The sequence below is a fragment of the Megalops cyprinoides genome, chromosome 11 (assembly GCF_013368585.1).
Source record: "Megalops cyprinoides isolate fMegCyp1 chromosome 11, fMegCyp1.pri, whole genome shotgun sequence".
Classification (NCBI taxonomy): Eukaryota; Metazoa; Chordata; class Actinopteri; order Elopiformes; family Megalopidae; genus Megalops; species Megalops cyprinoides.
This window is the reverse complement of record NC_050593.1, coordinates 11,300,730-11,327,187: the sequence shown is the minus strand read 5'-3', so window position 1 is coordinate 11,327,187 and position 26,458 is coordinate 11,300,730. Positions and strand designations below refer to the sequence as shown.

Genomic DNA, 26,458 nt, shown 5'->3' with positions numbered 1-26,458 from the left:
TGGATGCGTCCCCGTGGCGCACGGCTCCTTGCTGGACTGGAAATTGAAGAGATCCGAGAGATCAGTTGCTGCTCAGGACCGCACCCTGCCAGTCCTGCCCTTCTGTCCCAGCCTACCTCTCCTCCCATCGGGTCATACTGGCTGTGCCACACTTTTATTACCCATGTGCTCCGCTCTCCCCGTCTCGCCATTACACGCCTGCCGCTGAGCAGCGCGAACTCCAGCCTGCCGCACTCTGCACTCTGGACTCGGCGGCCGACGGTCGCACTTCGCACTCAGCCTCTACCCTTCAACGCAAAAAAAAAAATCGACGACAAGCGTTTTTACCCCGAAGGTCAGCGTGCGGGTGCGCGCGTACGCACGCCCACGGTGTCAGCGGCGGTGGTGCGGGGAGGACCTCGTCTCGCAGCTCTCGTGCTTGGCTTAGGAGCGCGGTGAATTTCGCCAGTCAGGTCTGGTTTCACCGACGCAGACAGGATACCCAACACCCAGGCTGCCGCCGCATGTTGCAGCGTCTTTCCCATGCTCGCCTCTCTCAGCTCACTACGGAAATCCTCGCGGTCAGAAAAAGTTAGATTCACCATAGAAACATCGGTCTGTGCACTGAACTGGCTTCGCACCGTGGAAGTGGCTCGCGGGGATGGTTACGAGCGATTGTCGTTGGACGTGCAGTTATCACCTCTAAGTATCATAATTATTCTCGTTATTTGCGCTAGTCGATATGTCCGTTTAAGGAATGAATACAGACCCCGCGTAAAATACTAACCGAAATACTCTTTAAATTAAAATACCCTGCCGAGTGCAACTTTATAAGAAGTCATGACAGCAATCGGAGTCCATTTCGCTTTTGGAACTTGCTGGCGTCCACAAATTCTGCAACGCCACACCGTCTATGAAGGCAACAGTGTTCATTTTTAACTCCTGTAGCTCAATGTAACAGGTGGCTGCGCTCTCTGACTTCAACTGATAGCAAATTTAAAACGCTCTCCTCTGGTGGCAGTGAAAAAACGACCATTTCTTAAAAATAAACGTTCATAATTACAGGTTCGATGGTAACTGTCCCAAGTAAGCAGCTGTTTTGCGCTTGCTTTCAAGTACAGTACAACGTCAAGCCATGAACGAGCTCGAGTCGGTATAACTGTTATAGGCACCGGCGTCTCTTCATGTGCGACATGTGGTTTCGAACGTGCATGAAAACATACTCCTCCATACATCAGAAATCTCCACAAAAACACAGGAAATGAGAGTTAAAAATGATATTTTATTAAATAGTTTAATTTATATAAAAATGAAGGGGAAAAGCAAAAAAAAGTAATAAAATTTTGGTTAAAAGGGCAGTAAAAACTGACACTTGCTGAGATCAGCCCTTAAAAACACAGACTCACACACTGCGTCTGGAGGGGGGAGTGAGGGGAGAGTGAAAGAGGACAGAATGAGGTAGAGAGGAAAGACTGCCTTTGGGAGGGGGTCAGCGGAACAGGCCCACTTTTTTCTTCTTCCGGGCTCGTGAGGAAGAGCGGTCCGATGGGGTAGGGTTGAGGGGTACAGTCTGTGAGACAGGACAGGAAGCACAAAAATATTAAATAAACAAACAAAAAATTCATGAAATTACTGCTACATTTAAAGCAAGCCACTGCATAGCATAAATATTGGCAGCAATGTGCAAACCCAGATAGCTCACAAGATCAGGGCTTGTCAGAAATTCTGTGGTTGAGGCAAACTGAAGCAAAAGTACCCCCCCCCCCCCCTTTGGGTAGATGCCACAGGTATATTACCCACAATGCCCCTTTTTAATGCTGACCTCATCGCACCACAGAGGGACAGTGGACAGAGCCAGACACCACCTGGCCAGCCACCAAAAACATTTTATTTTTCCCCTCCATGATTCTGTACCAACAGAGAGACATTTTCCGTAGGTAGAAAATTCGGGCCGGGGTACTTGAACGGAAAGAGGATCTGATGAGGATGTGGAGCATCTGTCTGTCGTGTGTTCTTCCTCGTGTGTCTCAGTGCAGAGGGTGTGTGTCAGCGTAAGGTGGAGGGTTAGCTGTTTCTCTGTGTTATGTTCATTATGACTCTACCTCTTTTATATCAGGTAGATGTTGGTCGTACCTCATTGCAACTGATACTGTCATACTGATACTCACTCTCTGGACATTTATTTATTTTCTGCTGCCAAAGCATCCTCGCTCTTTAATTAAATCTGCAACTGTTAAAGTACACAGTTTATATGAAAGGTGCTCTGTGAAGTGCTCTGTGATATGATGAGTGCAGTATCAGATAAAATCAGATGGGCTGCCTGACACTCTTTGCCCACCTGAACAGAGAAATGAGGGTAAGAGTACCACACCTGCTCGCTCTGAGGCACCTCCGGTTCTGCCGACCTGGCTTCCTCTTCCGGCCCAGCCGAGTTGCTCCCTCTGTCAGCCGGAGCATCGCTGAGCTCCTGCCCTGTGGAAAAGAGCAGGGTTAAGGTTTGGATTGGGGTTTATGGTTAGGGTTCAGGTTAGGTTTGGGGTTCAGGTTAGATGTGGGGTTAGGGTTGGGGTTAGGGCTGGGATTGGGGTTGGGGTTTGAGTTGGGATTGGGGTTCAGGTTCAGGTTGGGGTTAGGGTTAGGGTTGGGGTTAGGGCTGGGGTTGGGGTTGGGGTTAGGGCTGGGGTTGGGGTTAGGGCTGGGGTTGGGGTTGGAGTTGGGGTTGGGGTTAGGGCTGGGGTTGGAATTGGGGTTGGGGTTGGGGTTAGGGCTGGGGTTAAGGTTAGGGTTGGAGTTGAGTTTTGGGTTAGTTAAGCTCTCACACACACACGAGAGCAGCTTCACCCTCACCCTCTCACACACACCCAAGAGGAGGATCACACATTTTTCTCACTCGTTCATCTCATCTTGGTTGCATCTGTGTGTGAGAATGTGTCTGTGTGAGTGCCCCTTGACCTTCGGGGGTTGAGCCGCACCGACACTTTGAGGGGTGCAGCACTGACCTGCCAGTGCGGGGCTGCTGGGGGCATTATCAGGGGCCTGGCGCTCGGGGTCGCTGTGGCTGTTCGGGGAGCGGTCTCCTGGGACATGGTCGTCAGGGCTCCTGCGTTTGCGTGAGGCCCTGTGCACATTCACAGCAGTGTACAGCTCCTGCAGCTCTGCGTCAAACCCCAGGCAGTCCTGCGTAGTGCACACCTGCGGCAGGACCTGAGAAGGATAAGCACTCACACTTCAGCAATGATCATTTTTAACACTACAAGTCCCACAATGCACCAGGAGAGAACGCCAAACAGAGAAGTGCATCTCCCTGATGCCATCTCATCATAGCAGTGTGTTGAGAGCAGTACAACGAGGGAAAACTGGCCAATGAAACCCACCCAGAATGAGGACAATTAGGTTCCACCAGTATGGACTCCTGGTCACAGCTGGCAAATGGCACAGCTCAGACTCGAACCTGGGTCTGAGTCTGTAGGACTCTTGAAAGCCCCAGGAATTAATGTTATTAATATAAAAATGTAATTGTAGTGGTGCACATAATTGTCATATTACCTTGTAATTTCCATGTGAAATCTGAGGACAGACAATATCACTATAATCTCTCCTAAACCCAAAAGTATATACTTTTTAAGGAAAATTTACCAAAAAAAGTTAGGGTAAAACTAGGGGGGAAATTCCCTACACAAACACAGCTCTCGTCAAAGTCCACAGGGTTCATGCGAGTGATCATTCAGTCACCTATTGTGTCTGGCAGACAGAGAGCGAGACCGACAGAGACAGCCGGAGGGACAGACTTTGCCCCCGAGCGGTGGCTTTGCACCTGCTCTCACACTCACACCGTGCAGGGGTGACCCGTGTGTGATCAAAGCGCCGTGACTCTTCCGCAAACGAGCGGCCAGCCTCTAGCAGGAGGCCTGGGAAAGCACCTGCGAACTCAGGACTGGAGGAGACATAGAGAAGGGGCCTACCCCCCCCCCCCCCCGAACCTGCCCCAAAAGTCACTACTCCGAGAGGAACGAGAGACCGTTTGGAGTACCGTTATTATTAACTTTGCCTTTGGTAGGTGGGGCAGAGGTTACGTGATCACCCCTCTGTGTCCGTCTGCGCGTCTGAACTGAATAACCGGGGAAGTTACGACGGGTCTGGATGAACCTTGGCAAAAGTGACCGCCCGTGGGAAAAGGACGAAACCGCCTGCCTGAATCTGCAGGGCTCGTTAAGACGACTGCGAGGGGCCATGAAGGTGTAAGTGCCACTCTAAACAGGAATGTGCTCCTTCACAAGAGGGCTTCCCTGCGCGCCAGAGGTGAAAAAGGATGCACTGCGCAAAGAGAGGGGTGACCGCGCGCCCCACCCGACATGTTCGCCCCTGTTCACTCGCCTGAGAACACCTCAGACGCGGTGCTGATGCACACCGACCGAGCGCTTCAGTTCAGCTTTTTTTTTTTTTTTTTTTTTAAAGGGACACTCTCCAAATTAGCTCTTCAAATATTTACCTCTAAAAACCGATGGCCTCTGGCAGCTTTCAGGGAGAGAGGAACTCATACATCACCCTGCTCAGGTTTAGAGGAGCTTAGGCTGAAGTATTTTTTAATTGTTTACTTGAGAGAGAATGAGATGAGATTAATGAGAAATCAATATTTCACTCTCTCTTCATCCCTCTCTCCATTACTCTGTCTACGGTTTATCTCCTCCTTCTCTCCACTCTCACTCTTCCAAATCCTCTCTGAAGCTGAGCACCTGCACTTGTGCTAAAAGTCCCACCATGGTCCCTGGTGCAACTGATCCCTACTTCTGCTCTGAACTACGCAATTTCTCTGACCGCTGGTGTAACACAGCATTTTTTTTAAAAAGCTGAAAGTGGCTCCCAAGTGGCTAAGTCAGTGAGGCATTAGCTTTGAGCGCAGGGCTGAGCCGTACGGCCAAGGTTTCGAAACCAGCTACGTCATTTTGAGACAGTGACCAGGATCCCGCAGCTGTGGAACAAACCGCTTTTTCAAGATAAGGGTGGGTAAGGGGGCCAAGCATTCACTGCGTTAACCCTGCAAGAGCAGCTACAGGTGACACCACAAGCACGGAAAAGACAGTCATCCCTTGCCTCACACATAAGGAAGAGAGCGGGGCTGTATGAAGCCCCAAACCACCCCAGGCCGCCGAGGAAAAGACCCACTGTGCCTGGTAATGTAGCTGAGGGAGACACACAGTCAGTGCACCGCAGTGAACGTCTGTTCAGGGCCACAGATAAACAGCAGGCTCCGTGTAACGCTGCCTGCTGACACGGCCTCAGAGGAGACACCTCTCCGCCCCGGACCGCATCCTTCAGCGGCGGCAGGCTCAGACCGGAGGATCCTCCCCTCGGCCGCCCGCCCCTTCGCTCGCCGCGGTTCAGGCGCCACCCCGGCCTTTTTAGCAGGGAAACCGCGGATGTCACGCAGTTATTAATTTGCCCTGTGTAATAAGAGGCAGGCCCGTAGACAGAGCGACGGGAGCTCTTCAAAAGAGACGCGGGCCCGAGCGGTCTCTCATCTGCCAGCGCGTGGGGCGAGAGGGGGCGGCCGCCGCAGCCTGCGCAGGCAACAAGCACGCTGGGGGGGGGGGGGGGGGGAGCCGCCATATCCTGTTACTGGCCTGTAAACACACTCAGTTTGTTTTCTTTCAGGAGCGGCGGCAGCGCAGACGGCGGTAGGAGTGGCGTCCGACGTCCCGTTTGCACGCTTCCAGGTGGCGGCGGCCATTTCCTCTGCCAGCCTGGTCCCCTGGCTGTTCATCGTGGCCCACAGACGCACACCTGAAGGCTCCACCGAGAGGTGAACTCACAAAGAGTTTCAGGTTTTCATTCCTTGAAGTTAATTTAGGCCGCAAAGTTTCCTTCAAAAGACCCCTGTACCTCCAGCCCAGCGTCTAGGAAAAGGAGATGCCGAGGTTCTACGCTCTACATAGGAAACGACGTGTGTGCTAAAGGTAAAAAGCCTAACGAGCCCCTGAGAAGCACCAGTGAGCCCCCTCTTAGCAGCAGCAGCGGCGGAGCGGGAGCAGGGAGGAGGAAGAATAACAGCGAACAGAAAGAAAACAAGGAGCTAAAAGCGGCCTGCGCCCTGCCGCCTGCTAAGAAAACAGAGCGCTGCCCAGCGCCGAGCGCTCGAGCCGGGCAGCGCGGTCCGAGCTCACCGCAGACCCGTCTCCCCGCGTCCCGTCGCCCTGCCAAAGCGGCCGTAATTGAGGCCTGCCGGCCCAAAGCCCTGAATAACTCCACAAACACCGCAGCGACGGGCGGCCCTCCGAGGCCTACCCCCTCTCTCCCACTCACTCTCTGCCTAATCCCCCCCCCCCCTCCTTTTCTGCTGTTTCTCACTCTTCTCCTCCACCGCTTTCATCCTGTTCTCCATCTAGCCCTCTCTCCAACTCTTTCCCACCTTCCTCTCCTCCCCTTTTTCTTCTGCTGTCTCTCTCTTCTCCTCCACTGCTTTCATCCGCTTCTCTATCTCGTCCTCCCTCCCGGTCTACCTATCCGCCCCTCTCTCCACCCAGAGCCCCCTTCCATAGCAACTCATCCCTCCTTCCACCCAAGCTGTCCTCCCTCTCTCATCTCTCCCTCTGTGTCTCTAATACGTGTGGTTTCTGAGAGGCTACATCTGACTGTATTCAGTTCCACACACATACACAGGGTGAACCTGTCAAAAGCTTATGGAAACACCACACCTCTGTCCACGTTTATAATAAGCACTAAAGACAGAGACTGTGGAGCGGATTGTGAGCTGACTGCTCAGCCCTGAGAGGTCAGAGCTGGTGGATGAGAAGGAAAAACAAACAGAGGCAGGAGAAGGCTCCGCTGACCGTCTCCGGGAAAAAAGGCAGCTCACTTTACACTCGCTCATAAATCTGTCTGCAGCTCTCAGGGCGGAAGCGCTGTTCCCCTCAGCCTGTCGCGCGAGCGCTCGCCGCCACCGGGGGCGCTGCGGAGGATGCTGGGATGAATGCAGTCTGGGTGAGAATCATGGTTAAGAGGTGCAGCGCCACCTTAAAAATCCAGCGCCTGCGTTTCATCTCAGAGCGACCCAAGCCCAAGCTTGGGGGACAGATTCAAGAAACTCCCGGAGAAAAATGCATGATTTTATAAAATAAAGTCTTCATTTTTAAAAAAATGAGTTTTGGCCTCAATATTCACAACAGTGAAATAAAATGGAAAAGCAAAAGGCTACACTTAAACTATGAGGCCAACAGCAACCCTGTTAAACCAATGAGAACACAGGTTGCAGGTCATGTGATATTTAACTAATGAATCGCACTCAACTCAAAATGAGCCCACACTGTGCTGCAGGTAGCCAATCACAAAGCGCAGGGGGTAGGCCAGGGGGACAGTATGATGCTGAGCAGGGACTGAATGAGAAGGCCTTCTTGCACATCTACATTTCTGACCACTGTGCCCCCCCCCCTTTCGCTGTCTTCTCTTTTCAGTTCCCCCTCTCTCTTCCTTCTTCCTCTCTTTCCTCTTACTCTCTCCTTCTTTCTTTTGTTTTCCATATCCCATCTTCCTTTCTTCCTCTGTAGACTCTTTCTTCAACCTCTCTTCCTCCTTCAGTTCAATTCAAGGTTGCTTTATTGGCATCACATTGTCCCCTTTTCTCTCTCTTCTTTCTCCTTGCCCTCTTCCTCTTTCTTTCCTCCTTCCCTCTTCCTCCTCTCTCTGTTCTTTCTCCTCTCCCATTTCCATCCCTTCCTGTCTTTCTCTATACTCTTTCTCTCCCTCCTCTCTCCTTTTTTCACTCTTCTTTCTCCCTGCCCTCTGCCTCTTTCTTCCGTCCCTCTCGCCCTTCTCCTTTTCGCTTCCTCCTCTCTCCCTTTTTCTCTTTCTCTTCTTGCTCCTCACCCTCTCTCCCTCTCCCTCCCTCTCCCTCCCTCCCTCTCTCCCTCTTGCATGTGTGCCACGGCTGCGGTCACTGTGGTGATGTTTCACTGCTCAGAATGGATTCACCAGCTAAAATGCTTTCTTATTATATTTATATTTTACTACACCGCTGTCGCCCCTGCCAGCTGTGCCCTGGATAACAGCCTGCTTCCTTTAAATAGGCTGCGACAATATGATTAAACGCTTCAAACAACACCAGCATGGGCGCCCCAACGCTGCGACAGGAACCCCAAGCAAACATTCTGCTCCATCTGCAGACATAACAGGGGTGAAGGAGCACACAAATAACATGTAGCCTAAACAGCCCTCTTTTCTGTTGCTTTTGTTGTTGAGAAAGCTGTTGGCTTTGGCAACATCATTCGAGTTCTCTGTAGCAATACAGCATTATTTCATCTGAGTGACAGACAGAGGTGAGAGAGAGCAAATGTGTGAGAAAGAGCGTTTCACAGAAACAAAGAACTGGTCTTAAGAGAAGGAATGAGAGAGAGGGAAGACAGTTTAGTGTATATTTTTGAAAGCGCATATTGTCTTTTAATATAATGCACAGGAACGTTGCTGTTGCTCCTGTTCATTCTGAATCCACTGGCAATACTTGGTTTCTATGGTTTTGTTAATGAAAGACATGTGAGTTTAAGTGGGGCAGAGAGAGATAGTGAGTAGATGACAGGGAGCTCTGAGGGTGTGGGAGTCTGTGCAGAATTAGCCTGCTGCCCTGGGATTACACCCCACACAGCTGAGCACACAGAGAGGAGCTCCGAATGCACACTAAAGTCCCCTTAAGCAGAGCAGATCCCCATGCTGTCTCTGAGTCCGTGAAAAATCACGGGGGGGGGAGAAGAAATACGGGGGCATCGATGGGGGGGGGGAGGTCAGGAGAGAGGGTCTACCACACTGTCCTACTACGACCTCTTTCTGATACCTTGTCTCGTAACTCTCCAACCTGCAGCTTCCCTGTCTGGGTCCAGGGGAGGCTGCACAACTTGTTTTGGTAAGTGTCAAGAGGAGAGTGGAAGAAGGAGAGAGAAAGAGGGAGAGAGGGAAGATGGCAAAGGCAAGAGGAAACAGAAAGAAGGGAAAGAGAAAGAAACCAGGCTGGGGAGAGAGGAGAGGAGGGAGGGAAAAAGAAAACAAGGGATAGAGAGAAAAGAGAAAGAGAGAGAGAGAGAGAGAGAGAGAGAAGGAGGGAGGGGGGGTCCTGCGTGCTCCTTCCCCACTCGCCGCCCCTGCGGGACGCCGCACTGGGCCCAGCTGCGGTGCCGCTGTGATGTCGCTGCAGGCTTCAAAGGCTGCAGGCCTGGCCGCAGCAGTAATGAGAGGGACAGGGAGAACGGGGGGGAAGAGGACGCTGCACACGACAGCGCGGAGCGAGGGAACGAGCAAAAGAGAGAGAAGATAAGCTCTCCTCTCCGCTCCTCCCTCTCTCCGGCACGGGGCAGTGTAGGGCCTCTGGGCGCAGGTATTAGCGCATTTCACGCCTATCGGTTCGGGGTCATTACTGCGGCCTGCAGCCTGGGGCTCAGTTTACGGCCTGCGACCTGGCGGCGGGCTGCCTCCTGAGATAACCTCTCCGAGAGGATGGGCGCCACGGGGTGACAGAGGGGTGACAGCGCCTGACAGGTCCCGTGGTCCCCCCCCCCCCCACAAGGTCTAGTTTTCATTCATGGAACAAGTCCTAAAAAAACAGGAGGCCCAGTGACACCATTCACATCAGGGTATGCGAAACCGTCCCAGCCAGAACTATAGCTCATGTCACTGCGGGTCCTGGTGGAACACAGAGAGCAATAATCTGCACGTGCTCAGTGCTAAAGTCAGGGACACCAGACCGAATGCCAATGACAGCAAGCCGATTTTCCCCTCGGATTTGTCAGCCTTGAAATACCACACACATCGACTCGAACGATCGAGTAAAATCGCAGCGCAATCCGTAACACCCAATGTTCAAATGTGGAGGGAAAAAAACGTCTTGCAATCAATCTTACCAGGCGATGCATCCCTGGCTTTAAAGTGAGTCCCACCGGTTGCACACACTGCTACCCAGCCCCACACCCATCAAACAGGCAGCCCAACACACCTGCACCTGGCTGACACCCAGACCTACACACCTGTTCTAACCTGTACCCAGACCCACCAGTGCTCTGCTGGAACCCAAAATGGCATACCTGTATCCAGTCTGAGCCCACACTGCCATAGCTGTACCCAGGCACTGTTGAAATGATACCTGTACCTCTGACACACCTGTCCCTATGGTCTTACCACAAAGCCCTCGAACCATCTTTAGAAAGATGGGTGCCAAATACTGATGGAGGTTGAGGAGGCTCACCTCCCCTTTACTGTAACCCCACTGCAATCCCTGAAAGGCACTTTTATAATTGCAATCTCTTGTTATCATTAAATGTGATGAAATGGATTGGCTGGCCATTTGGCTACAAAAGAATACAACAGAATATTCTGAACCAAAAGAATCAATGTCCTTACTTACAGTACACACATGACCTAATAGGCTGACAGGCAAGTAATTTAGGCCACATTCTCATACAGGTGTGGTGTAACTGGCTCATTACAAAGAGCTTAATTCATGTTGAGCACTGATTGAAAAGATAAGAAAAGTCACTAGACAGGTTTAACGATGGGCATGGGTTCAAAGCAACAGTGTCTACATCCCGCTTCAAATTAACCTTCCCAAAACGCCAGAAAACCTCACGCCCAGAGTCTCATTTTGCTGACGCTAGAAAGATTTACTGTCTTAACCCTGTCTTCATAACTGATATGTTTTAATAGCTGGATCTGCTCCTGTTGTCTCTCTTTGTACTTCTGCAATGCGACCTGTCTCACTTATAGCTGTCTTTCTGGCAGTCTGAGAAAGCTACAGGACACTGCCACTCTGTTGTCGTAGCGTTTCGTTAAGATATCAGAGGTATGTATTTCCCCTTATCAATTTAGAGCTGTGCTGTTACCCCATAACAATTCAGGGCACAAATTCCTCCACTCTACACAATAAGGTGCCCTTGCTATTAGAGTCAGGATGGCTGTAAATATTCGACCTGCTGATCAAGGCCAACTGAATTGTTCCGGGAAGATAACAGAATAATACAGGGGCTTCTCAGTTCACGCTCAGGTTCCTGGCTGTTGATCCTGGTCCTCAAGTCCTGTTTCTATGGCTCTGTGTGGTTAAAACAGGACCCTGGCTGAAGGATCGGGAACTGTGCTGCCTGTCTGTCTAACACTGCCAGTGGAGGATGGAGAGAGGATGGAGAGTCTGGCTGTAAACATCCAGCCCTGAATTTCACCCTCACAGGCCCACAAACCCACTCAGTCTCCATGCATAAAGACAGCTGCCAAACCAATACAGAATAATGATAGTAACAATAATAAACAGCACCAGAGCAGAAGGAATGAGAGCTCTGCATTCCAGGTAGTGTGTATCATAGAAGGAGAAATGGCTGCTGAGGCAGTGTGTGTGTGTGTGTGTGTGTGCGCGTTTGTGTGTTTGTGTGTGTTATTCATAAAGCACCAACGTCACTCCAGGGTCAGTTGATGACCACATTGGAAGAAAAACTCAGAGAAATCATTATATTTAAGAAAATAAAAACATCTTTCCTTTCTTTGTAGGTAGCCAAATAATAAGTTTATGTAATAATAATAATACTGATGAGGCAGTACATCTTCTTCTTTCCTCTGCCAGCAATATTCACACACCTGCCTTCCCAGGTAGCAATACCCACACACCTATGCCCAAAGCAATAATATTCACAAAGCTGCTCCACAAGGTGGCAATACTCGCAGACCTGGGCCCAGACCAACCAGCAGCCTCCTCATCCATCCAGAATTTTTAATATTGATCATGAATGTGATCTTGCAGTCTCACCAGGTGGGGTCCTAAAGCAGACCTCGCTATTGGCTAGTTCCACCAGGAAAAAAGGCTAAAAGTCGACGCTCTCAGGGGTATGCGGTTGACTACAAAGTATTGCCCCACACCTCCAAGCCCCATAATCAACAACTTCTTTTAAATAATCACACAGGCGGAATTTTCCTTGCCCCAGACAGACAGAGGACAGAGGCAAGCCGCAGAATCCACAGTGATGTCGTGAGGTGCACGTCTAAGCACTCCAAATATGGGCCTCATAGGTGGTGAGCAAGAGTCAGGACGTCAAGACCCAAACTGATGTGTAGATGAGGGGAAAATGCACAGGAAACTTGCTATGAGAGGAGAGGGCCCAAACAGGAGGGGACAAGAAAACAGGAGAGGAAGAATGGAGTAAAAGGGGGGTGATGGGGGGGAACGAAAGAGAGAGGGAACAGAGGAGAGGAGAGGGGAGAGTGTACATTAGAGCACCATTCTGCACTGAAACTGTGATGGACCAGTTGCCATGTGCTGGGGTACACAGGCCTGTAATCCTCACACACACACACACACACATACACACACACACATACACACACGCAAACTCCGCCAATTAGAAGTCCTTCAAAAGACGAAAGGGGAGGAAAAAAACAAAACCAGAAAGGCAGCGGAGGCAGATTTAGTAACATTTTGGCAAGCTGTAATTACATGTATGGCTAACTGAGTAATTTAACTACTCTTGCCCAGCTGATTGACACTGGTGCGGAGCGGGCGACGGCGCTGGGCACTGCTCCGGGACAGAGAGGCAGGCAGACAGACAGGTGCGGAGCCCAGGTGTGGCGTCCCACAGGTGAGGTGGTACAGCTCACGGAATTTCCACGTGCGCTGACGGCGCAGGTGACAAAACTCTAAGAGAACGCGTAATAAATCACGGCCTAGCAGTTGTGTAATTTCTTTTTTCTCACTCACACTTACTGCGTGCAGTCTTACTCTTACTCACATTGTCATTACAATACGACATAAATTTTAACGGGAATCACATGCACAGTTAAGATACTGAAAAACATCTATTTAGTCCATTTTTAGAGTTTCTTTCCTGTAGTGTGCATATTTCCCACCCTGAAAAAAGCCACAGAAGTGAATCCACAAGCAAATGAGGAGACATAAAGGATGAATCATCTTTTCCAGAAAACGAGCACAAAGTGATAGAAAGCGTTGTGGAAGCCAGCACTGTGTGCGTGGCCGGGACAGAGCGAGTTAGACCTACTCCCGGGGTCAATATTGACCTGTAGGTGGGAGGAATATTTGCTGTTGCCCAGGAGTGTGGACTCCTGTGACTTTGGCACAGGAAGTGTGTGTGTGTGTGTATGTTTTCGCCTGTACTCTTACAGGCCTATCTCTGCCCTGGCCCTCTCTCCATTTCCCCATTTCCTTGGCAGGAGGAAGGGGGGAAAGGTCAATCTAAGACAAACATGGGGGAAAACAGGCTTCCTCTTTCAGCCACTTTTTTTTTTTGGGGAGGGGGCAAAACATTTCTACACCTCTCTTCGCTTTGACAGTGAACGTTTAAAAATGATCTTTCAACAGGGTCAACTCCAGCACCATGCGATGATTCGTGCTGTTGGTAGTTTGCTGAGGTTTGCCCAGGTGAGGGCAGTGTTACCACGAGCAGGTCCTGTAAAGCGAGCATCAGCGCTTCCTCACTGGGCCGGAGCGAGGTCCCCAGCGACCTGAGCACCACATGGAGAAAGATCATGTGACCTGGACAAAATAAGGCGCTCTTGTTTTTCCCTCGTTTGCTCAGTTGGCACCTCAGTCCAAGACATTTTCTATACCTTACCTTAAACACATTACCCGTTTGCACAGGCCCATGTTAAATATGAGGCATTTCATGTCGAGCACGTTAGTCAAGGACTTAACAAGAGTGTGGCTTCTGGCGAATCAAACCAACAGCCCTCTGATTGTAAACCTGCTTCATTAACTGCCAAACTGTGGGATTGGACCGAGGAGACTCACATGGGCATCTGTACCAGGGTGTGTTTGCTTATGCGGAGCAGATCACGTTCACACAAAGGCCGAGCAAATCAAATGTGTGATTCAGCGTTCAGCAAAAGTGCAGTAGGCGTTTCTCATTACAAACAGAAAGAAAGGGGGTAATAAACACAATTAGGGGGTGGTCCATGTGTACTTATTGCAATTAAGCACACAACTGTCAGCAGACATTTGTGGGTTTAAGGCACAGGGAATGATGAAGCCTTACATACTGAGGGTAAGTGAAGAAAGCCGGACCCAACCACACAATCACGCGCACGCATGCACACACACACACACACACACACGCACACACACACACACACACACACATTCTGTACCTACGTGTACAGCATCATCATCAGACAACAGCAAACAATGCCATTTTTAAACTACTGAACCACTGGTGTCCTCTCACGCACCCCTGGTCACCAGCCTTTACATTGTCAGGCAAAAAATCCATCCACAAAATTTACCTTCACACTCTCTCTCACCGGCTTGTTTTAATTTACCCCTGGTTGGCCCGGCCCCCACCCCCCGGATTCCGGCGGTCGCAGCGATTAAAGTCTGCGTTTACGTCCGCGCAGCCTCGGCCTCCCTAATGCAGTGGGGAAGCAGGCCGCTTTTCTCCAAAAAACGAGGGAAAAAGGGGAAAAAAACACGCTCTTCTCGCATGACAACATCGCTCCCGGCCCGAGATTCGTTTCTTTAATGCCGAGGACCTGTTTCAAGTGGCTTCCTCACGATTGCACATTGGGCAGTGCAAACCGCACGGCAGGAACAGCGCTAATTATACCCTGGGAGTGTGTGTATGTGTGTTTCTGCGTTTTCAAGGAATGCAGCGGTTCGCGCAGCAAACGCGAGAGTCGAAATGACACGTCTTAATATGTCAACATCCCTCCTCTTTCGGGTGAGAGGGAGAGAGGGAGCTCTCAGCGTCTTAAGTAAGGCGCTACTTCATTAACACATCAGTTTAATTAACAGTGCATTTGTTTGCGTAGTGTATTTAATTCTGCTGTTAGTTACATTTCACTAAAAAGCAAATATATTGCATTTTCAGCATGCTGTTCTGTGGTGATTTTGATTCTATGGCGAGGTGTTTCTCCACAAATTAACTAAAAGTAAAAAGCACGGGGACTAACTAAACACACTACAGGACACAGGATATTATCCTGACTAAACCTCTCCTCTTGTTATTGATCATGTGCCCATGTGCTTAGTGTAGAGGAATGAGATACAAAATTAAAGCTATAATCACAGGTGAGTTGACCGTCCATTGAGACATCTATTGTCATGGACAACCAGAATCGGCCCAGGCCTCGACATTCAGTCTGCACCCAACAGCTGTCTTCCCTTTGCACAGCGTCACCCACAATTCAGCACAGGGCAGCACAACACAGTTCAGCTCTGTCCAGTAGAGCCGCTGCACTGTGCTGTCACATTTTAAATTTGGTCGATTGACTGATGGTTAATTTTGAGTAGTCTGGTTAATTTAGAGAGTCTGAAAGTTTAGGCATTCCAAATAGTGTCTGCACGTGCTAACAGCCAGCGTGGAGCTCCAGTGTTACCTTTACCTCCTGTTAGCTGGGGTCGCTCAGAGAGGGAGCGCGCCCAGTGTGATGGGGATGTGGGCAGTGGTATGGACATGCCTGTGGGCATGAGTCAGGGGGCTATGGAGGGGACCCCTACAGACAGGAGAGAAACAACCCCTCAACAATCCCACCACCCACCAAAAAGCAGTCTCCTTCCCCAAGCACCTCTGACCCCCCTCGCCACCGCCATCCGCCCTCCCCCCTGGCCCCCCGGCCCCCCCGGCCCCCTTCCCCTGCTGGTTCTGGGTGACAGAGTTCCGGGCTGTGCCCACCGCTTTCTCCCCCAAAAGCCAGCGCGCCATGCTTGGCTTGCCCGCCACAGGAAAGTGAAAAATAAAAAAGAGGGAGTCTAAATTAAGTGCTCTCTCATTCCCAGCATTTCATGGTTTGGTTAAAAGCAGGGTGCCAGATGATTCACATTTTATAAGCCTTCACTTGCGGCCGGCTGCGTCACCCTGGCTCTCGGACCGGACCGGACCGCTCACCCCCCCCCTCGCCTCCTGCTCTCTGCCCGGCTGCGCGAGCCAACCCGAGTCCTTCGCGATTCTTCTGCCGAGTCACAGAGAGGAGTCCCCGTCACGCAGTGACTCCGACCTCTCACCTGATCTCACCTGATCCGATTCCAAGAGTGAGAACAGCAGTAATCGTACTCTGCAGAAAACATGCAACAAGAAGCGGAGCATCTGTCTGAGTCTCATAAAATCACACATATTCACGCATACATGCACACAAATTTGTATGAGTGCTTCAGCTGCACATGCAACTGCCTCAGCTGCGCATGTGACTGCCATCAGCTGCATGTGTCACTGCCTCAACTGCGCATGCGACTGCCTCAGCTGCGCATGCGACTGCCTCAACTGCGCATGCGACTGCCTCAACTGCACATGCGACTGCCTCAGCTGCACATGCGACTGCCTCAGCTGCGCATGCGACTGCCTCAGCTGCGCATGCGACCGCCTCAGCTGCGCTGGCAGCAGTAGGGAACACCACGCAGCACAGAGAGAGAAGCAGCGCTGTCTTCCAGCAGAGGGATGGAAACAGCAGCTTGCCAGCCCAGAGGCTCCATTCCACCCCTGCAGCGCAGAGTCTGAGGCTTCCCGAGAGAAAAAAAGCCAGTGGTCAAAGACAGAGGAGAGGAGGGAAAAAAAAAACAGAAAAGGAGGAAGGAATGACATTTCTCTAAACGAGTCTGACAGCTAGTGCCGCTCTGACCGCTGTCCTTTATCATTTCCTCATCATGGCAGCCGTGGGCCTGGCTCTCAGTGACAGGGGAACCCGCATGGGAAAAGCACACGGCTGTAAGAGAGGACACGGTCGCAGGGCGTGTAACTCACAGTGCTGCTGCTCTACAATCACAGCGTGTGCGTGCGTGTGTGTGTGTGTGCGTGTGTGTGTGTCTGCTCTGGGGTAAATCCCACTGTCACGCTACATAGTCATGCAGACACACAAACACAGTGACGCGCTCACAGAATCATTCACTCATTTGATTTTACCTACACACAAATAGACGGGCACTCACTCAATCACTGCCATTCAATCATTCACTTGCTGGCACCTACGCACTCACACACTACACCTGCGCACTCACACACTGTCATTTACTCCCTCACATTCACTCACTAATTCACATATACACTCTAATTCACTTGCTAACGCTCATACACATATACGCTTTCAAAAACTCACTTACGCACACCAATGAGCACGTGCATTCATTAACTCACATATATGCATGCTATACCCAATAATTCACTCACTCACACTCAAAGGCATCCATTCATTAGCATTATCACAGAATGCCATGTGTTACACTTCTCAAACAGAGGTCACGGAACTATAAGGATTAACTGGTGTGGAACACAGGTGAGTCTGGGCCCTCTACTGGTCCAGTACTGTCATTACATGACAGTCACCCCAGATAGAATGGCTGGATCACCAAATCAGACATGGCTAAACTCACTGTTCACAAACCCCTCAGGAGACAGGAAAGGTGGGGGCGGGGGGGCATGGAGTTTGGAGGCATGACTTGGGCAACACAGGTTGGAAATTTCTCGTTATCAATGCAGCTGGAACCAGGACAAAGGACACAAAGGTGGAGGGGAGGAGGTCTGAAGGAAGGAAGGAAGGAAGGAAGGAAAGAAGGAAGGGGAATTGGAGCCCCCTGCACTGCTGTTATGCTCCTGGGGGTGGGAGGGGGGTGGGTGTTGTGTCGCGCTCACCTGTGTGAGTAAGTTTTCTCTGTACGTCTGTTCTTCAAACACATCTGTCAACAGTCGACCTGCAAGGAACAGAGCAATGCACTGAGAAGCCAGGAAATCTGTGTGTGTGTGTGAGTGAGTGTATGTGTATGTATGTGTGAATAGGCACGTGTGCATTTGTGTGTGTACTTGCGTGTGTATATGCACGCGCACATGTGCATCACTTCTAACCTCTGCTCAGCACGGCCCCGTTCTCTTTGTAGTCCTGGATCTCAGCATCCTTCCTGGCGAGCAGGGCTGCCAGCTCTCCCACCTGCCTCTGCAATAGCCTGCTCATAGCCAGCAGAGGGCGCACCAAGTGACTGCACACCTGTAGGCACACACAGCCAGTCATTGACTTACAGTGACTTACAGCCACCGACTGAACCCAAACACACACTGACCCCCAGACTCACTCTCTCAAACACATACACACACAGCCCACCCTAATGAAAGACTGCAAAATGATACTCGTGGCCCCCAAAAAGGTGTCAACAGACTCAAGACAGCCTTCCAGCTGTAAACAGCTCTCGGGGCTGCGGTGCATACTCTAATGCTAGAGGGAGACACTCGCTCCGACCGGCCACTGAGAGGTGTGGTGGGCGTGGCCAGCCTGAGGTCGGAAGGAGGAATGGCAAGTATGCCGCTGCCATGGCGCTGGTCAGACTGTGGGCTCCGGGTTTCTGGACCACAGCTGCCCAGACCACATCTCTCCATCTCCACCGCCGCCTCTCTCTCTCTCACCATTTCAACAATAAAACACTCTCTTACTAAGTCCTGCTCCACCCTGCACTTTCGCTGTGTATGTTAAAGAGCCCCCCCCGTCCCCACCCTCTCCCCCACTGTGCTGGTACCACACTACAGTAAACAATCAAGTAAAGCTCAACTCCCTCTTCCAACTCAAACAGGCAGTAAAATTTGCCTGAAAAAGCAGCCAGGACTGAGAGGCAGTAGAACAGGGGAGAAGAGGTAAGGAGAGGAAGATGATGGTCAGAAAGAGGAAAAATTTGCTGGGACGGTCTGCTCTGGACTGGCAGATTAGAGATTATGGCCTTTATGAACAAGTGGGGGGGTTTAGTATTCACACAACAACAAACCACCAGATGAATACACTAGGCACACCGATGTACTAACTAATTCACACAGTCAAGGTCACACTGGCAGTTTTAGTGACCCTGCTTTCATGAGATGGGACCGTACCTCTGCCACGGAGGCGGGGGTGCAGTGGAACTCCCAGTAGAAAGGCACCCCCGCCAGCTCGCTCTTGAGTCGCACCGTCAGGCCGTCCGCGGAGCGCGACAGGGTGAACTCCGCCTCATTCCGGTCGCTCTCCCCTCCTCCGTCCCCTTGCCCCGTGAGACACGGGCGCGCAACCGCACACAGGTGAGCGAAGAAGGCCGAGACGGGCGCACGGAGACGCCTGTTCAGGTCCTGCAGAGACATCGTCCCACCGCCGAGGCGTCAAACAGGCGTAACATCGATAAACACGTTCCAGTCCTAACTACATGCACTGAACACTGTTCAGAGATTTCACGCAGCTTCATAAGCCCTTATAAGCGCATGAAGTCCAACACACTGTCACCTGGTGTACAAACCAGCTCCTCAGCTCTCCTCGTTACCCTGCCCCTGACACACCTGGGCTGCGTCCTAATACTTTGGAGATGTCTCTTCCCTGATTCCTGGATGACACCCATCGAGGAGAGGAGGAAGAGGCGGGAGGAGAAAATGATAATGGAAACAGAGCATCCTTGCTCAATTGAAATTTGTCAATTTCGTACGGCATTTAATAAGAACCGCTTCCCTCTTCGGGCCGGATGTGTCTTTTACCGTGGGGTGTATGATTAATTTGACTATTTGGCTAGGAAAATGGACTTTTTTTTTATAAAACTTAAAGAATTTGTATAAAATTTATAGAATTTTTATGAAAGAATTAAAATATTACGATCACTTCTTCATGCACTATTCAGTGAAAAATCCATAAGATGCTTCTAATTGTCAACATATGATTTATTTGTCTTGTGATCAATCATTGTACTCTGGCTTCTTATGTGTTGTATCCATTTTTATCATTTCTATAGTGGCTATGTTTTATGGTGTTTATGTTACCACAAATAAATTAAGTTGCATGGAATGTGACACTGGTTTGGCAGTTTGTATCACAGATCCTTAGAAAGCTCTTCCACAGCTCTTACACTGACGCAACCACTGCCAGAGGCGACAAACGGGCAAATGTCTTGCTTCCTTAATATGTCTCCTACAGAAATGGAATCATCCTTAAGGTGATTTCCAGGTCACAGAGCATGCGAGAACATAGGATTCAAGGAAAGGATGCAAATTAGCACTATTGGGAAGCAGCCCTGATCCTCTCCCAGACACCCTTGCCCCTGCCCCTTACCCTGCCTCAAACACCCCAGTCCCCACCCCTAACCCACACCTAACCCTTTGCCATATACCCCGGTCCCCAGCCCTTACTCACCCCTAACACTGACCCAGACACCCCGGTCCCCAGCCCTTACTCACCCCTAACTCTGACCCAGACACCCCGGTCCCCAGCCCTTACTCACCCCTAACACTGACCCAGACACCCCAGTCCCCACCCCTTACCCACGCCTAACACTGACCCAGACACCCCGGTCCCCGCCCCTTACCCACGCCTGACGCCCATGCACCCCTGCTCCTGTGCTCCCCTTCTTACCCGAGCCCTGTCCTGGATCGCGGCTGCGCTCATCTCCTCCTCCCACACGCACTCCATGTCCGTCAACAGCAGCCGATACGCCGTGTTACCAAAGCAGGACTTTGCCAGGAGCTGGACGCCCCCGACACAGACCGGGACCCAGGGCCGCTCCAGCAGCAGCGCGTGTGACGACTCCACGCTCACCATGGCAGAAAGGGCAAAGGTCACAGACCTGCAGAGGAAGAAGGAAGAGAACAAGATCAAGCAGATCAGAGGCACAGCCAGGGATAAGGTACTGTGCTCATTCCGCCTCGATACAGCATGACAGACAGAGATGCAACCCTTTGAAAACATAATAAGCAAAGGTAAAATGTTTGAGTGTTTTGCATTGTCTGTTTTAAAAATAAAACCATGAGCACACACTACCTGTGCATACACTGTATGTACTTCTCTTTTCCCCTCAATACTGCATGTTTCAGCCTAAATCATACCTGGAATGCACTCCAGCCGTACGCATTCATCTTTCGGTATTATTTCTCGACTGTTTTCAGAAACATTCTAGGGATTTACCCTGCGTCTGCGGAACGCAAAAACTGAAAAATATATCAACGGATCGAAGGGAGAATTGATCAGGGGTTCAGGGGAACAATCGTGTACAGATGCATTGATCTTTACAAAATCTGGATGGCTCATCATATTCACAGTTCTCTTTATCAGTGGGATCCTCGTATAATGAAGGACAGTGAAACTGCAGTGCATCTACAATGCTAATTGGGACAAACAAAAATGTAAAAAAAAAAAAAAAAAATAGTAAAATGAAATAGGGCTGTAACAAAGTTTGGGCGATAATGGTTGTCAAGAGTACACTTACAGTGTCTGCCAGTACTTTACCATTCATGATACAAGGGGCCAGAGGGTTTGCGAAAGTGCCCCCATTTATCTTTACATTATGCAGAGATGAATAAAGACTGAAGCCAATCTGTCTTTGTGTCGCTGTTGCTTTGGACATTAACAACATGTTGTCTGCTCAGACTAACACCGACGACTTAAAACGCGCTGGTATGATTTGCTGTACAACACTATCCAACGCAATATAGCCAGCCATCTAGATGACAATGCAAGCACAAAGGATAGTTTTGTGTTCATTTGGGAGACAGCCAAATAGTTACCTTCGTAGACAAATATTCACACTCTGTAATTAAGACTGCCTAATAAGCCAGCTAACTAGCACCCGCCTTTGGCGAAAGTCCACTTAGCTAACTCGCTAATTGACGTTTAGGCAGCGCTGTAAACTGTGTCCACTCAACCAAGACAGACAGCCCGGAACGGGCATGTTTTGAACAGGACTCTCGCTAGCAATCAAAAAAGCTCGCTGTCTCTAGTGGTTCCGTTCAACTACTTCCGTTTCACGGTAGACACAAACGCTACGACGCTGTAATTTTTAACATGATATATACCACACAATATATGAATAATTAGTTTGTATAAGAGATTGTCTATATCTTAAAAAGATGAAATGGTGAGCGCACTTGCCTTATTGGACAATGTGAGTTCCGGCTCACCTTCCTTTCCTCCGTTAAAACAAGAACGGCATAAACAAGGTTCCGCTTCGGTGGAAATCTTTTATGCGCTCACGAATACATTATCAATCTGTTTCTCCATACCAGAGGAGGTAGCGTCGTTTTGCCACAAGCTGGAGCTGTTTTAGAATATTTTGTCTATAGTGTTGCGCGTGTGGGAAGAATCCATGACCAGAAAGAAAACAGAATGCACTATTGTAATAGGTCTATAAAAACAATAAAACATGTTGCAGAGAGGTGTTTTAATGTAATCGCCTACACTGCCTATGTGAATATGGGCGGGGGAGTCATTTTCGTTATGAATCTCCTCAACTTGTCTAGTAGTGAGGATTGACAGGTAGGATAAAAAAAATTGATATCCACTCCAACACCAAACGGAACTTTTGGTTGTATCGGTCAGGATGGTTCTCTCAATACATTAACAATAGCTGGCTCCAAGTTCTAATTTATTTATATAGCGTGGACAAAGGTGGTTTATTGACTGTAGTAACCGTCGCCTTATCCCAAATGTTCCGTCTCAGCATAATTTGACGTTTTACGGTCAGGCGGTCTTTGAACAGCCATTTTTAACTTGAACCATAGGGCATTTTCTCATAACGTTGTTCCGCAATCTCTTAAAACGGTTTCGATCAGCAAATGTAAATCCTTTACTGTTATAAACAAGATACACGTATTGTTATATTGACAACATGACGAGGAGATTGCTTCTGGTGTCAAATTCCACTCTACACGGCGGGGGATATCTGGAACATTGTCAGCAAGAGATCCAAGATTTTTTCGGAAAGTAAGCTTCTCAGCTGTTTCAACTGGAGAGAGTTTAAAGACCTATTTTCTTTTCGTACAATGAGCCAATGTGTTCCGGTGTATATGTTTCCCTGGCCAGTTTTACTCGGGGGAGATAATTCATGCGTTTGCTCCCGTCCCGTGGAACGTATTGGTATTGCAGTTACTTTTGGTATTTGTTGAGAACTTCTTTTTCACTTAGAAAATAAAATAAACGCTTTATATTAAATTCGCATTCTCTGGCTGTATAGTTAATCTGATGTAGATGGCAGACTAATAGATTAGCCTCGACCATTTTTTTTTGTTCAATAAGCTATTCAAATTGTTTAATTTAAAATATTTTGAATGTAACATATTTACGCCAGCCACTAAATGATTATAATCCTCATGTCAGACAGGTGACGAGGATTCTGTTCGTCCCTTACGCGTTGCACGACCGAGACGCCTATGCAAAAACTGCCCGAGAGAAGCTGCAGAGTTTAGGTAAATCTGTGTGTAATTGTGTGTGTGTGTGTGTGTGCGTGTGTGTGTGTATTAACAGTAAATTTGCGTGTATGTTCTTTTAAAGGTTATGAGGTGGACAGTATTCACGAGGCTTCCGACCCAGTGGAGGCGGTTAAGAAGGCACAGGGGATTTTTATCGGTGAGGTGTTCGCCGCAGATAACGTACAAAGAAATGAACTCCAGTGAGAGGGATATCCATCTAGGTCCTGGTGTTTGGCAGGTTCTTCTTCTAACCCGCTTCTTGCTGAATGAGTCATTGAAAAAAAATGCATTTTAACGCCTCTGTGGTTTTTGTGTTGAAACTGATTTTAACAAAGCAGGAACGATTTGCTTTGTTTCTGTTTCTTTCCAAAATCATTACTTTCCACAGAGCAAGTTACAAAAACGAGTGTATCGGTTTTCTGAGAACCGGTCCAATTAGCACATCTCTAAAAGAATATTGGATTCATTCTTTGTACCAAGCATATCAATTTCTGACATAATGTGACCTTAGAGCACATACTGTGAAGTGTGTTATGCAAGTAAATGGAGAGCTTCTTACACTTGCAAAAGAGCCATTAACTTTGGAACAAAATCCGGGACATGCATGGAAACCACATGGCCATGCTGGGGAAGCCTTGTAGAAGTTGTATTCTAGCACCGTGTTTCCCAACCCTGCTCCTGGAGGCACACTGTCCTGCATATCTTCTATGTATCCTTCCTGCTTGACTAAATCAGGTGTGCTCAGCTAATCAAAAGTGCCACTGATGAGTTCAGTCAGGTAGGTAGAGCAGGGATAGATAGAAGATATGCAGGACGGTGTGCCTTCAGGAGCAGGGTTGGGAAACGCTGTTCTAGCACAAGTACAGGGAACAGTGGACTCCTGTGATGTAATCCTTTGCTCGCCAGGAGGGGGCAACACTTTCCGTCTGCTGAAAACACTGTATGACCACGATCTGGTGTCTGAGATCCAGAAGCGTGTCCTTCAGGTGAGAGTGTCTCTGCCTCCAGGCTTCAGTCACACCTAGGGTGACCAGGTGTCCCGCTTTGCCTTGTACTGCACAGCATTTTGACCCTTTGTCCCGCATCCTGCATATTGAGTCCTACATTTTCATTGGTCATTTGGTTTTTAATTGTCAGGAATAAGAACACATGGATGCGTTCTTTTACCTGCCTGGCTCATGGGCCGCTTATGCCATGGCAGCATAGTTTCCACTCTATTTAACAGCGCTATGTCAAAAGCAGCAACCTGGCTCATACAAACGCAACATAGCCAAGCTTTTCTAAAAGCCTGGCTTTCATCCAATGGCTGAGAAGAGAGCAGTGATGGCCGTCAATCAAACTGTGCAGATGTGGGGCCGGTGACATGTTATGTTGCAAAATTAGTGTGTCTTTGGGATGACAAACAGCACTGTGCTCATCATATCTTTCATATAGCAAAAGCTGTAGCTTGTATCTTTTATGGCCTAACTGGTGTGCTGTGGAATCGACTAGAGGACAAAGTATAGGTGTTTAGGAACCAAAAGGCAGAATACAAATGTTTATTGTTCAGTTAGATAGACATTATATCAAACTTTTAGGTTACCTCTCAGCGTTGGTAACATGTCCCACATTGTCCCACACAAACTTACTACTCGTCCTACATTTGGTCTGTTTGCATCTGGTCACCCTAGTCTCACCCAGTAAACTTTGCACACCCACACAAAGCCCTTGAGCTAAACAATCACCACCGAATGCATAGTGTTCACAGAATCAGTATGTGAGAATGTGTTTGTTAAAAGTGTATTTTTATAATTGCATTTTCACAAAGAACTGAACAGGGTACGTTTTCTGTAGACAGTTGGAAAACCATAAAATCCAGAAGCTGTTGGGGGGGGGAAAATGAGAAAATTTCCTGACCCTAGGAAAAGACGGTTTTAGGAAAACCCCTCAAAACGGTAGAACAGAGTATAAACAATTTAAAAGCTGTTATACATTCAGTGTAGCAGTGAGGTGAGATAGTGTGTGTGTGTGTGTGTGTGTGTGTGTGTGTGTGTGTGTGTGTGTGGTGAATGTGATGTTCCAGCGACCAGGGTGTGTGTGTCGTGTCTGCAGGATGGGGTGCCTTACATGGGGTCGAGTGCAGGCACCAATGTGTCCACTTTCAGCATCAACACCACCAACGACATGCCCATCGTCTACCCACCGACCCTCAAAGCCATAGGCCTGGTTCCTTTCAACATCAACCCCCACTACCTGGACCATAACCCCCAGAGCAAGCACATGGGGGTGAGCACCGTGCAGCCAGCCTGCTAACCGCTGCCTTCTCTCCCCCCTGTCTGTGTGTGTGACGTTTCCGCTCCCTCTCTCCTTCGGTCTCTCAACCATCCTGCCCTCTCCTTTGCAGGAGACGAGGGAGCAGCGGATTCAGCAATATCACGAGGAGCCGGACACGCCAAGCGTGCTGGTGAGCTTCCTGTTGCTGATCACAGGCCTGGTCTGAGCCTTTTGCAGTGAGTGGGGGCAGTACAGCATAGTGGTAATGGAGCAGGACTTGTAACTGAAAGGTTGCTGCTTCAATTCCCTGCTGGGCACTGCTGCTGTACCCTTGGCCCAGGTGCTTAACCCACAATTGCCTCAGTAAATATCCAGCTATATAAATGGATAACATGTAAAATTGTAACCCATTTAAGTCGCTCTGGATAAGAGCGTCTGCTAATAATGTAATGTCATGGGTGGTCTTGCCGTTCAGGGTCTGAGAGAGGGCTCAATGCTCCTGGTGGAAGGGGACAAAGCCACCCTGCTGGGAAGCACCAAGGCCAGGCTCTTCAGCAGGTAACAGTACTCGCCACCGCCCCGTCCGCACAGAGGCATGCAGTAGAGCTTACAGGGCCTCACACCGGATCGGTTCCTCGTTTCAGGGGGAAGCCTCCCACAGAATACGAACCCGGGAGTGATCTCAGCTTCCTGCTGGCTGAGGGAAAATGACCTGGAGCCCAGGGGACAAAGTGCACAGCTGGTGGAAACTCAACAGAAACACCCACTGCTCAAAACAAGCAGCTGGAGTGCGGCATTGTGAAGGAGCACTCTGTCCTTTAAACTGAAATAAATATGCTTGTATGAAACGTAGAACTGTAAGTCTCTCTTTTCCCAGCATGTCTGATTGATTAAGAGCAGTATAATGTTTAAATACGTCACATTAAGGCGTCCTCCTGCCAGTAGACAGTTTTGGGCAGAGACAAGTGTGGCAGCACGAGGCTCACAACCGGCTATGTCAAAGCACACACAATCTGCCCTTTGGCTTCCCAGTATGCACACCAAGGGTACCAGCTGATGTCTGTCTACATACACACAGGTGTCCTTTTTAACAAACATATTCA

At 49.4% G+C, this 26,458-nt stretch overlaps 2 protein-coding genes across 2 annotated transcripts; one reads left to right on the top strand and one right to left on the bottom strand.

Moving 5' to 3' along the window:
• Positions 1-1,438: 1,438 nt before the first annotated feature.
• On the bottom strand, positions 1,439-21,850 carry nhej1 (nonhomologous end-joining factor 1). The gene is made up of 8 exons (XM_036541226.1): positions 21,787-21,850; positions 20,275-20,485; positions 18,780-19,010; positions 17,772-17,910; positions 17,562-17,620; positions 2,979-3,183; positions 2,351-2,451; positions 1,439-1,549 (listed from the first exon to the last, which is right to left on the bottom strand). Exons 2-8 carry the CDS (start codon positions 20,458-20,460, stop codon positions 1,469-1,471), a joined length of 1,002 nt encoding a protein of 333 aa, XP_036397119.1. The 5' UTR covers positions 20,461-20,485; positions 21,787-21,850; the 3' UTR covers positions 1,439-1,468.
• A 167-nt stretch (positions 21,851-22,017) lies between these two features.
• si:dkey-69o16.5 (uncharacterized protein LOC100149419 homolog) lies at positions 22,018-26,114 on the top strand. Its single transcript, XM_036541174.1, has 8 exons — positions 22,018-22,617; positions 23,011-23,099; positions 23,185-23,259; positions 24,009-24,088; positions 25,194-25,367; positions 25,486-25,545; positions 25,831-25,913; positions 26,000-26,114. Exons 1-8 carry the CDS (start codon positions 22,523-22,525, stop codon positions 26,064-26,066), a joined length of 723 nt encoding a protein of 240 aa, XP_036397067.1. The 5' UTR covers positions 22,018-22,522; the 3' UTR covers positions 26,067-26,114.
• Positions 26,115-26,458: the final 344 nt, after the last annotated feature.

Coding starts and splice junctions, on each gene's coding strand:
- nhej1 (XM_036541226.1), bottom strand. CDS start 20,460: ATGGTGAGCGTGGAGTCGTCACACGCGCTGCTGCTGGAGCGGCCCTGG. Junction 17,911..18,779: donor CCCCCGCCTCCGTGGCAGAG/GTACGGTCCCAT, acceptor GTGTGCCTACAG/GTGTGCAGTCACTTGGTGCG. Junction 2,452..2,978: donor CAGCAGCCCCGCACTGGCAG/GTCAGTGCTGCA, acceptor TCTTTTCCACAG/GGCAGGAGCTCAGCGATGCT.
- si:dkey-69o16.5 (XM_036541174.1), top strand. CDS start 22,523: ATGACGAGGAGATTGCTTCTGGTGTCAAATTCCACTCTACACGGCGGG. Junction 25,368..25,485: donor CCCAGAGCAAGCACATGGGG/GTGAGCACCGTG, acceptor TCTCCTTTGCAG/GAGACGAGGGAGCAGCGGAT. Junction 25,914..25,999: donor AAGGCCAGGCTCTTCAGCAG/GTAACAGTACTC, acceptor TCCTCGTTTCAG/GGGGAAGCCTCCCACAGAAT.